Here is a 13,315-nt window from a genome sequence, read left to right as displayed (position 1 = left end):
TTTAAACCTAGTGTTTTAGTATTATATAGAACAAAGTAAAGGGGTAGGAACAGGTTTTTTTCAAAAATGTTGTTTTAAGAGCCACCCTAGTCTAAGGGTTACACAAATGTAGAGTAAAAAATCTCCTATGAAATTACTTCAAAGTGGGTGAAAAAGAAGTTGGCAAAACAATCTGCATATTTTGCAAAAAGAATGTGTCTAGAATGTCTGTGAATGTGTCTAGAGGCATTAAAAACTCACAAAAAATCTGCATCTAAAACAACTTTATCTCACTGTACATTGCATAATGGTTGCTTTGATTAAGACTGTTAACTATGAAGCTGCACCAGATCCAAGTCAAAAGTCTGTTAGGCAATTTTGCACTACTCATGTAATATGCTTAGATAATTTAATATCAATTATGAAAAGCATCCTATAAAACAACAATGTGATTCTCATTGTAACCAATATATATATATATATATATTTTTTAAATATTTTACTTGACAAAACTTTATTTTTTTGTGTGTTTTTTAAATATTTTTTCTTTTAATTTTTTCTTTGTTTTATTTCATGTCTTTATTTAGGTGTCACTAGTTTTTAAATATATGCGTGGTACCTAAACTTATTAATATAAATATATGCGTGGTACCTAAACTTATTAATATAAATATATGCGTGGTACCTAAACTTATTAATATAAATATATGCGTGGTACCTAAACTTATTAATATAAATATATGCATGGTACCTAAACTTGTTAATATAAATATATGCGTGGTACCTAAACTTATTAATATAAGTTGATGATGTATGATTGTAAATATATGTGTGGTACCTAAACTTATTAATATAAGTTGATGATGTATGATTGTAAATATATGGGTGGTACCTAAACTTATTAATATAAGTTGATAATGTATGATTGTAAATATATGCATGGTACCTAAACTTATTAATATAAGTTGATGATGTATGGTTGTAAATTTTATATTTTTATGGTTAAATTAATGGATAAAAGAAAATTAGGAAAAAAAAAAAAAAGATAAGAGAAGCTCTGTTAAATCAATGCATAGTAGTAACAGCAGAGAAAACTCAGCAAAGCACACATGTATCTTTTAATTCTATTTCCTCTATTCAAAGAGGTAACTCCAACTAAATATAATTAATATTTAGTGTTTATTAATTATTTATCACTTATTAATATTTTAGGTTTCAATTATGGACTACCCTCTACCTTAAGGGTAATAATCTAGATCCTCTATTTGTAGTTACTAATTACTTAGTTATATTATTAATTTATTGTATTCATTTCATTGTTTAAATTTATTTCAGGCCTCTCTGCAAAAGATTTTGACAGAAGGAAATTGTGCCAACATGAAAACCCTAAAACTCAAGCTCTTATCAGGCTCATTGGTTGGATGGTATGTTTAGATTTGCAGCCATACTGTATTGTGGAGAATAACTGTTTTATTTTTTAAAAATTTAGCTCTTAACTATACAATACCTAGTAGAAAGAATTTCTGCGCAAAAGTTCATTGATGTAAAATGTTACGAATTAGATAAAGCAGATTTAGTCAGTTTATCTAGTGATGGTTAAACATGCAGCATACAATCCATTCGTATTACAGTTAAACTGCTAGGTTTGTGATATCTGAGTATGAAATTAGATATGTCATTTTTACAAACTTTAGTTACACACTTCCCAATGTCTTGCACAGGTTGTAATGTCAGCAAGTTTTTTAATAAACCACTGTAAACATGGGAAATACTGCACATAAAGATTCATGCATTGTTAACTGATAATGCAGCCAATATGGAAGATAAACATCTGCCATGTGTCATATGTACTTTAAAACTTTGTATTCAAAAAAAAAACTTTGAAGAACAAAGAGGAATTATGATACATTTGCTGCATCTCACCCATTCACCCAGTGGGAAAAAGAAGAAAATGTAAAAGCTAACAAAAATTAATATAACAACATAACACAAGATATATCCACCAGGCAGAGCTCAAAATAATGTATTCTTTAGAACTTCTGTAGTTGTAACAAGATTATTGCATCATATTACCTGAACTCAAACTATTGCAAAGAATCCTACAAAAAAACAATGGCAACTTGTTGAAATGCTTCGAAATGCTACAAAAGACATTAGTGCAGATAATTATGTATATCAGAGATCATACAATTTATTCATGCAATAGATAAGTTTCTTTACTATGCTTGTAGCACATCAGCTACAAAATACAAGGGTAATGCTGATCTAAAAAATGCAGTGATGCTTGATCCACATTTTTATTAAAGTCTATTGAAGAAACAAATCATAATATATTTTCTAAATTCTTTATTAAGAGTACAACCGGTATCATTTAGAGTCTCATTTACAACAAGCAAAAGAAGTTGACAGTGCTGAAGAGGGAAACAGTGGATCAAAAATTATGTTTCCGATCTATTCATTTCCAGGTTTTCTGCAGGAAACAGTGGATCAAAAGTTACATTTCTAACCTATTCATTTCCAAGTTTTCAAGAGTCTAACTCTGATTTTGTGTTTATAGTTCTCCATTTAAAAAAAATGAACCAACGAACATGGACATATACATCTGCTTCCACCAAAATAAGTAAAGAATATTTCACCAAATTCAGAAAACACTATAGGAGTGAGAAAAACAAAAAAAAAATAAGTACAAATCCAAGAGGAAAAATTCCAGTCAAATGAAAATGGTAAGAACAACTTATTTATCTAAAAACTTTTATTTTGTTTATAAAATTATAAATTAATTGATAATTGATATTTATAGGTATTTATAGATCCTCACATATCCTCTTTTTCTTATGAAAATTTTATGTGGCCACTGTTACAGGTATTTTTATAGGTATTTATAGATTATTTTCGATATTTCTTTGTTGCATTTGACAATTTTGGTTGTCTATTGCCACATTAATTATCATTTATTAGTCATCAAAAAAAAATTTTTATTTCTTTTTAGTTTATACAATAAATAATAATTAATTGAATATTTAAATTTATTTTTTAGCACAAATGAAGTCAACTTCTACTTTAGCCTTCCAACATTGCCAAAGAATGAATGAATCATAAAAATTAACATGAAAATGAATGAACCCCTATAAGTGTTGGGGCGCTTCCTTCTAATTATAATACCTAATTATTATTTAATAAGTAATAGACTAATATTTAAATAATTTAATTGTAATAGACAAATAGTTTAATGTAATGTAATAGAATAGACTAATAACTTCTATTACCTACTTCACTTATTAGTACTAAGTGATTACTCATTTTTTGTATGTTATCAATGTGTATTGTAGTTAAATAATTAAATATATTTAGAGAGTAAGATACACAAGATTTTTTATTTTTATGGAGTTAACAAGATTTATTTAGAGATACGCAAGTTGATTATTACCAATTTGTTGAATCACCAGCTTCAACAAATTGGTTTCGGGTGAAGCTTTGATTTTAGAAAAATCTTGGCTTTGGTACATCCCTAGTATATATTTTTATGCAAATATCTATCCATATTTAGCTTTGCATTACTATCATTACATTATTGTCATACTGAAATATCATTCTGCTTCAGTACATAATTTGTTTTAGGTAGGATTACAACAAATAGAAAGTTCACTTTAATTTTTATAGATAAATGTTTATTTGTTTTTTTGTCTGAAAAACAGGTTAAATCAGCATTTTAAATATTATAGGTTGCAGAATATATAAGGATGCAGTACAAAACAGAGTAACAAAGTATGCAGTAGTTAAAAAAAAAAATAATAAATGCATTTACCTTACCAAGGATGAGAGTACTCTTTTTTTTTTTTTAAGAAGGGGGGAGGGGGTTAATTTTTTGTTATTTTTTGTTATTTTTTTTAAAAATATAAAAACTTTTACTTCAAGTATGTAAGTAATATTTCACTTGATTCATTTTGAAATAAAAATTCTTTTGTTTTTTTAGTTCAAGCAATATTCCCTCCTACACATCAGTTTCTAACAGATTATATGTACTTAATTGCACCTGTTAGCTTAGCTCTCCTAAACCCAATTGGCTTTATATTTCTAGAGTACCAGCAAGCAAAAAACAATTTCGAATCATCAGTTATTTCAAGTCAGTCAACGCTATTCTGCAAGCTTTTTGTCATAACCATAAAAGGAATAGTTACAAATCCCCTTATATTTACAATAGTGCTAGGAATAATAGTAAATTTTACCTTTAAAAGGCAGATAGGTGTATTTTCCATTTTTCTTGATTCTCTGAGCAACGCATTTAGTGCTACAGCATTATTTTATTTGGGTTGGAGCCTAGGAATTAATAGGAAGAAGACACCAGGAAGACTATTGTTGTTGCCAGTTTTATTAGCTGTTAGTAAAGGGTAAGTTAAAAAATTGTTTTTTACTTTTAATGCTTGACTAATAAGTAAATACAAAAGCTTAACAATAAAAAAAAACAAAATATTATAATTTAGAAATGAGATAGTTAACACTAATTTGTACTTACACTTATTTGGGCATATACCAGTTGACATTTACTTAGATCCGCACATGCACTGCACTACGTTTGTCACAGACTGTCAGGGTAAATTTTGGTTTACTCTATTTAGTTATTCTAATATTTCAATATATTTTGTTAGATTTTTCTTATATTTTTTATATATTTTGTTTAATTTATTAATTTATATTAGCTAATATTACAATTTTTTTATTTTTAATTATTTAGAAAAGTTCTTTTGTTTTTTATTCTATAAAAACCAGTATAAAATAAAACAGATTGTTTTTTAATATGTAAAAACCAATACAAAATCAGAAAATCTTTTGTAAAATTATACTTTTCATGTTTTTGTATATAAAGAAATAATGCTTTTCATTATTTGAATCAAGCATTAAAAAAAAAAACAAGTAGCAATATTTTAAGTTTTATAAAAAATAGTTATATTTAATTTTAATTTGGACCATATTTTTAATCTTAATTATAATTGTATGTTATTTATAACAATTTACAATTTTTATAATAGTTTTATAATAGTATAATAGTCCAATAGGGTGGGTCATATTTTTTTAATTTATTGTCACTGTTAAAAAAAGTTGCTATAATACAAAAATAATAAGAAAACAATGAAAATTTGAGCTTCCTTTAATATCTTAGGGGGCAGCTTTTGTTGAAACTTTTTAAATAACGCTTTTCTATGTAGTTCGAATTCACCAATGATTCAAATGGAATATTTCAAATTTTATTTAATTAACTATACCCATATTTGACATTAACCCTATTTCTAATTTCATTTTTACTCACTCACTGTTCTATTGTTTAAGACTAGCAAATTATAATCATATGTGTTAGATATCATGTAAAGAAGCAGGTTAAAATTCACACATTTTTTCATGATGACTTTTAAGGGTTTTTTGAATGATTATTGTAGTTGAAGAATTGCCATAGGAGTTTTAATTTGTATATATTAAGAACAGAAAACAAATTTATTTAAATTTTGTTAGGTCCGGTTATCCTGCTACTGGTAACATGTAACCCAGTACAACTTGCTTTATGTCCTGCTGCCTTATAGGATACACTTTTTTAGGCGAAGGCTAGGAGAAGCCAACTCCAACTTAAAATCCCCTGGTCTTGGGGCTTTTGGTTGAGCAAAGGCTAGAGATAAAAAACTCATCTTGGGCAGATATAAACGCATCTGGCTACTGTCTTATAGAAAGCCTCCTAGGCAAAGGCTTAAGGGGTAAACAGATTCTATCTGTTGACAAGCCTCGTACCCCTTCTTCATCTATTTTGCTGGCGCAGATGTATTTTTAATACATTGTTTCCAATTTAGGATGTTGAATGCTGACTCTTCTTGACTCAATGCATGGGTTTTGCTTGTCTCTGTTTTTATGACTAGGCAACTCATTCTATTATCTCCTGATGAGGGTATAGCTCTAAAATGCAGTTTTATGGTTCTGAGGCCTGCTGGTAGTCAGGTTTCCTGAATTCTTTGGTAGCTTTCAGAGAAGCTGATTCCATCAACAGCTAAAAGTATCAGAGTACTAACAGTGCCATGTTGCGCATGGATGGTGTCCCTGTTTGTACTTTAGGTGTGCATTGCCGAGGCTACATTTGGGACCCTTTGTTACGGCTTAGGGTTTATTAATAGTAATGTGGCAATTGCATGGGCTATTAAACAGTGTTCTGAGTACTATCTATGCTTTGAGTCAAGTTCTTCAACAAATTTAGAAATGAATAAAATACCAAAAACTATAAAACACAAAAAACCATCATCATCACCATGTTCTCTAAACCTATCATTCACTAATATTCGTGGTCTTCGAAACAACTTTTCTTGTGTTGAGTCTTATCTCTTGCAATGTTCACCAGACCTACTTGCTCTTTGTGAGACAAGTTTGAGTTCGGCTGTCTCATTTTGCGATCTTAGTGTTGATGGTTATCTTCCTTTAATTGGTAAAGACTCCAATAGTCACATGCTTGGCCTGGGCATTTACATTTGTAAGAATTCACCCATTTGTCGGGTAACTAGGTTTGAATCCACAGACTATTCTTTTATGTGCTTTCGTTTAGCACCACTTCACTCTATTGCCTTTCTCTTTGTTCTACATCGCTCTCCTTCATTTCAAGACTTCACTCATTTCAATGTTATTTCTGATCAAATTGACCAAGCCCTCTCTCTTTATCCAAGGTTTTTGAATTTTTAATTATCAAACACTTAACCTCTCATCTTGAATCTAATAACTTACTTTCTGATCAGGTGGCATTGTTCGCTGATGACCATTTATTCTTGTCATGATAAGAAGCCAAAACTTTCTGATTGCTTGGAGGAGCATTTGAGCTTGAACAGAATCTCACTTCTGCTATAAAATGGGCTCACAGTGGCTGGTGAACTTTAATTCTGATAAAACTCAATTTTTTTCAGCCAATTGTTATCGGAATAAAATTGATCTTCCTATATTTATGAACGGTAATGTACTCGATGAGTCATTTACCCTTCATCTTCTAGGATTAACTCTTACTTTCGATCTTTCTTAGAAACTGCATATCAAATCCATTGCAAAATTAGCATCTGCCAAGGTTGCATCTCTTTATTGTGCTTGACACTTTCTTACTCCGGATTCTATTCTTTATCCCTATATATTTGAAATGGGTACCATACCAATAATAGATAGACTAGAATTACAAACCATTCGTCAATTTTAATTGATAATATATTAACCGCAGACTGTTTTAATAAATCTCTAAAGAAAGGAATTATAAAAACTGATGTTTCTGATCATTTTCCCATAAAATTTCTATTAAATCAGATTATCAAATGAGGACACAAAGACAATAAAAAAAGCAAATTGTTAACAATTGTAACTTAAAATCATTCAAAGACCAAATTTTACAGCAGGACTGGAATCACATAAACTTTAATGATAACATAAACATTATCTATAACACATTTTTTAAAACTTTTTTTAAAATCTATGATGCTAATTTTCCAATTTGTTTAATAAATCTCAAGGCCAAAGACATATTATCTCCTTGGTTAACTAAGGACCAAAAACGTCTTTGAAATTAAAACAAAAGTTGTATAATAAATTCCTAAAAACAAAATCTGAAAAATAAAAACAAAATTACAAAAACTACTAAAATCTGTTTGAAAAACTCCACAAAAATGCTAAAAAAACCGTCTGGGAATTAATGAAAGAAATTACAGGAAAGCAAAAAGTAATTTCAACCTCTCTTCCACTTGCAATAAAAGTTGGAAATAAAATAACTAAAGATGTTAATGAAATTGCGATTGAATTTAACAAATTTTTTTCCACTATAGCACAATGGGACAAAATGGAGTTTTTTGTGCCAAAATTATTTTTGTAGTTTTTTTTATTAGAATAGCTACATTTATATATAAAATGCATAAATAAAGTAATAGACATGTAATTATATAATGTAAAAAAAAATTAAATTTTGGTGAAAAATAAAAAATATTTTTAATGGACAAGACAAATTTTATCAGTTTAAACATTAAAAGTATTACTTTTCAATGCATGTATTTGTCATAAAGTAACTTTTTTAGATTTATATTTACAGAACTTAGATATTAAAGCAGTAATGAAAGTAATTTTGTAGGTATTCTTTGTGTACAAAACATCTTTTTTACATGTTCAGTATTTCTCATCAACTGACCATTAACTCAAGACCAATCTTTTGTTATATCTTTTTTTATTGCAAAAAGTAGCAAAATATTTATGATGCATGGTTATTTACATGCATTTAGCATGAGATTTACATAGTCAAATGTTTGAAGGATATTGGAGGATAGTTTATCTTATACCTAATAGTAAGGGCTAGTAGCAAAAAAAATATCGAAAACTATCTGTTTTTGATGCATAAAAACTAATGATTACACTTACGTTAAATTGTTTTTAAAAGTCTGAGTGAAAAAAACATAATGAAATAATATATTTTAAAATGAAATTCATTTAAGTTGATTTAAAACAATAGTAGCGTAAGAAAGTTGATAAATAAAAAATGAAAAATAGCGTTTTGGAACACGTGTCAAATTAACGTGTAAGTAACTGCATAAAAATACGCTTAAATTAATATTTAATGTTTTTTTAACTAGATATTTCCTCTAATGAACATGTCTTCACCATTATGACAAATTTTCACCGTGCAATGCCGACATTGATTTTTTGGTATTTTGACACACTCTGTCCCACTGTGTATACGAGCAAATTTATCAAACAAAACCCCTTTAACAAATTATAAATTAACAAATGAACTTCAAACTTTAGGCTTGTAAAACTACATTTTACAAACCTAATGCTTGAGGAATTTGATATAGCTTTTAGATCGTTAAAAAGAAATAAATCAGTAGGACCTGACAGTATAAATGGAAATATTGTGATAGACTCTTATGATTTCATGAAGGATATTCTTTACAAAATCTTTAAATCATCCATTAAACAAGGTTCTTTCCCAGACTCTAAAAATAGCAAAAGTAATTCCTATTTTTAAGACAGGAGACCTGACCAATATAACAAATTACAGACCTATTTCTGTTCTTCCAGTTTTTTCAAAAATATTAGAAAGAATAATGTATAACAGAGTGTACACATACCTAATTTCAAATAAACTCCTTTATGAAATCAGTTCGGTTTTAAAAAAACAACTCAACCGAACATGTTATTCTTCAATTAACAGGTTGTATTAACGAATCTTTCAAAGATCAAAAATTTACACTTGATGTTTTCATTGACTTGTCAAAAGCTCTTGACATGGCCGATCATAATATTTTGCTTAAAAAACTTGAATGTTATGGCATAGCAGGTAAAACTCTAAATTGATTCAAAAGTTATCTCTCCGACCAAAAGCAATTTGTTTTTAACAAAGATTCCCAACCTCAAGCGTTAATGAACATAACATATGGTGTCCCACAAGGATCCATACTTGGACCACTTCTTTTCATTATATATATATATATATATATATATATATATATATATATATATATATATATATATATATATATATATATATATATATATATATATATATATATATATATATATATATATATAAATGATCTTAACAAAACATCTAATTTAAAAACTATAATTTTTGCAGACGACACAAACTTGTTTCAATCACCTGAAAATATAAACATACTTTTTAATAATATGAACAGAGAACTTAAAAAAATAGGCTATCTTTAAATAATGAAAAAACAAAATGGATACTTTTCCATTCAAACTATAAAAAACAGATAATGCCTGTAAATATGCCTGATCTTTTTATAAACAATGTCATAAAAAGAGAAAAAGTGACAAAATTTTTAGAAGTTTTTATTGAAGAAAATCTGTTTTGGCATTGGAATTCTATACAAATCTAGAGGTATTTTAAACAAAAAGCAATTAACACAGTTATATTACTCTTTTATTCACTGTCATATCAATTATGCAAATATTATATGGGGAAGTACATATAAAACTAAATTTTGTTGAAAAAATGTTTTTTTAATAGATTGTTTGAAAAAGGAATAGGTCAATTTAGATGAAAAAATTAGGCCATACTATTTCATTCCAGAGAAAAGGTCCACGATAAGATATACAAAACTGAGCTTGTTTATTATTGCAAAAAAGTTTTTCTAAAATGCTATTATTACGTAGGTTATATTTGTTTTGGGGTTTAATTTTGTAAAGGTTTACAAAATTAAACCCCAAAACATTAATGTTAAATATCTTTATCAGCATCAGAAACACGCAGCTTGCATAACAAATTTTAAAAATCACTTTTCAAACTCTGAACCATATTTTAAAGAAATGGACAATATATTTAATGCTTTGTGTTTTATGTACAACTGTAAAGAACTTATGTCCCCCGATGTTTTTGTAAACCTTTACAAACTTAAACCCCAAAACAAATATAACCTACGTTATAATAGCATTTTATAAAAACCTTTTTTGCAATAATAAACAAGCTCAATTTTGTATATCTTATCGTGGACTTTTTCTCTGGAATGAAATAGTACGGCCTAATTTTGTTTTTTCATCTAAATTGACCTATTCCTTTTTCAAGAAATATTCTTGATTATTTTTTGATTTTTTAAAAAATATTTCCAGTTGCTATACTGCATGTTGATATGTTATGTTTTATTTTGAGTTTCACTTCTAATGTATGTATAGTAGTAAATTTATGATATATTATCTATTATCGATATATATTTATTTGATTATATATTATCGGTATATATTTATTTTATATAGTATATAGATGCTTTTATTGTAGAAGAAAATAGAATTTTGTTAAGGGTTTCGTGTTAAGGTCATTACGATCTTCTTGAAGTCCTGCCCATATAATATTATAAATCTTAGTGTAAATAATATTATATCTCAAATCCGTCCTAGTATGGAATACTGTTGTCATATATGGGGTGGATCTTCTAATGATGCCCTTTCTCTTTTAGACAAGGTGCAAAAAAAAAAAAGATGGAACTGCTATTGCAGCCAACCTCCATCCATTATCACGTCGTAATGTTGCTTCTCTTTCTCTTTTCTAGTAATACTATAATGGGCACTGCTCTAAAGTGCTAGTGTCTCTTGTACCTTCTACTAAAACTCATTCTTGTGTTACTCGTCATTCAATTAAGTCTCATCCTTTTTCTGTGACTGTTCCTAAATGCTCCAAAAACTCCTATTTGTCTAGTTTTTTTCCTTGAATATCAGTTCTTTGGAATTCGCTTCCTTCATCTTGCTTTCCTGATTCATATAATTTGCAATCTTTTAAGTCGTCTGTCAATCATTATCTTGCTCTACAAACTTCATTTTTTCTCTTCCAGTAACTTTCAACTCTAATTGTGGTTGCTTGCAGCCTTGTTGGAGATGAAGATGTTAAAATATATATATATGAGGGCTCGAATTAAGCGTATCGCGATCGCGAATTGCGATTACTTTTCGCACCTTTGCAATTAGTTTTTTCTTAAAATTTGTTTTTTCGCGATCTTTCTTTTTTTCGTGATTATTCTTTTTTTATTTAGAAGCAAATATTTAGTGTTCTTTTACAGTATAAAACTGCAGTGACTTCTGTAAGGATAATTTTTTTTTTAAAGCGGAGCATAAAGTAAAAGAAAGAAAAATAAAAGATTTAGAAAATCAATTAGCAAAAATGTTCAAATGCAGGAAAAAGACCGATTGTTTAAGGAAGGAAAAATTTATAAAAAACAAACGATTAAATACCTATTCGAATCAAGAAATAAAAGATTTTGATTGAAAAAAGAAATAAAAGTTAATTGATTGAAAAGTCACTTTCTTAACTCGAATTCTCAAGGGCTTTATTCCGATTTAGCTCATTCATTATGAACAAATTTAATGATATTTTTATGTTTATTTTGCAAAGAATAGTGGAAGGCAATGTAGACTCTAAATAGTTATTAAAAAAAACGTTAAAAATTTATAGAAAATTAAATATTCTAGTTGTTTTAAACAGTTTAAAATATGTAAATAAAATAGAAAATAAAATAATTAAAAGAAGATTATATCAAGTTCATTGATTTTACAAAAATACAGCCGTTAGATTTAATGCAATATGATAATAGTAATAATGTAAATTATAACTAAAGCTTCTTTACAACCGCTGAACGTAAATGTTATGACATCTTATGCAAAAATGAGACTTATTATATATGTTATTATAAATAAGTTAAAATAAATAATGCCCCTCCCCTCCGGCAGGAGTGGAGGGGGGGGGGGTTATGAGCAACAAAAAAATCGTGATTAGATTTTTTTACGTTAATTCGAGCCCTATATATATATATATATATATATATATATATATATATATATATATATATATATATATATATATATATATATTATATATGTATATATATATATATGTATATATATATATTTATATATATATTATATATGTATATAAATATATATATATATTATATATGTATATATATATATAAATATATATATATATATATATATATATATATATATAAATATATATATATATATATATATATATATATATATATATATATATATATGTATATATATATATATATATACATATGTGTGTGTGTGTGTGTGTGTGAATTTATGTAATGAATGTGATAGAATCAATAACTCTCAGATTGTTGTTTTTCAATATATAATCGTGATAATGCAACACAATATTGTAAGTGTTCTGAATGCATATTGCAATATTAATATTGAAATATGCATAATTTAAATATGTTTTGATTGTTAATGTTAAAGTTTAACGCATTGTAGATTTGTTTGAATGTTTGTGCATTGATTTGTTGGCACTTGATATTTACATTTAAAAGAGAACATGACTTTTTTAATTTATTTTTTGTAGATATGGATTTTGAATGATTTTTTATTCTTATTCTTTTTAGATAGCATAATGAACTTGAAGAAAAAGTTTATTAAAACCAGAAATGACACAGAACACTCAGTATTTGGCCAACCTTATAAGTTTCCAGAAAGTCAATTGCCGACAAAAGCAGACGTCTTTAGCATTATCTATACATCAGACATGCAAAGACTTTCTCACTATCTTTTGACTCTGAAGAACCATCAATCCGAGACGTAAATAAGCTGATGATTTGGTAAACATATGGTGATAGTAGCTGATGATTTGGTAAACATATGGTCGAGGGCAGGGTTTCCAATAATTTCATATAACAGCATTCTGAAAAGCTTGGATAAATTGGTTACTGATACAAAACCATTGAGGAAATATGTTGATGAAAAGAGAAATTCATTGACGTTTCACTGCCAACTTGGTTTGTTCAATAAAGTGACATTTGTCTTTGCAAATGTGTTA

At 27.5% G+C, this 13,315-nt stretch overlaps 1 protein-coding gene and 1 long non-coding RNA gene across 6 annotated transcripts in view; both read left to right on the top strand.

Annotated features, from left to right (window-relative positions):
- Nucleotides 1-13,315, top strand: part of LOC101234708 (lysosomal cholesterol signaling protein) — a 70,573-nt gene that overhangs the window by 8,358 nt on the left and 48,900 nt on the right. For 2 of the 5 annotated variants that reach the window (XM_065815531.1, XM_065815532.1), the window contains exons 2-3: nt 3,953-4,367; nt 4,461-4,570. Coding sequence is in view for 3 of the 5 variants with exons in the window: in XM_065815530.1 (XP_065671602.1) it covers nt 3,953-4,367; nt 4,529-4,570 (457 nt within the window). In the remaining 2 variants the exon portion in view is untranslated. The remainder of the gene's footprint in view (nt 1-3,952; nt 4,368-4,460; nt 4,571-13,315) is intronic. The other 3 variants (XM_065815530.1, XM_065815528.1, XM_065815529.1) reach the window with 2 other exon arrangements.
- On the top strand, nt 2,074-3,159 carry LOC136089500 (uncharacterized). The gene is made up of 3 exons (XR_010643112.1): nt 2,074-2,702; nt 2,780-2,842; nt 3,017-3,159. It is a non-coding gene; the product is annotated as an uncharacterized LOC136089500 (long non-coding RNA).

The sequence above is a fragment of the Hydra vulgaris genome, chromosome 13, assembly GCF_038396675.1.
Source record: "Hydra vulgaris chromosome 13, alternate assembly HydraT2T_AEP".
Lineage (NCBI taxonomy): Eukaryota > Metazoa > Cnidaria > Hydrozoa > Anthoathecata > Hydridae > Hydra > Hydra vulgaris.
Note: the sequence above shows the minus strand (reverse complement) of the source record. Positions and strands in the feature narration are given on the sequence as shown.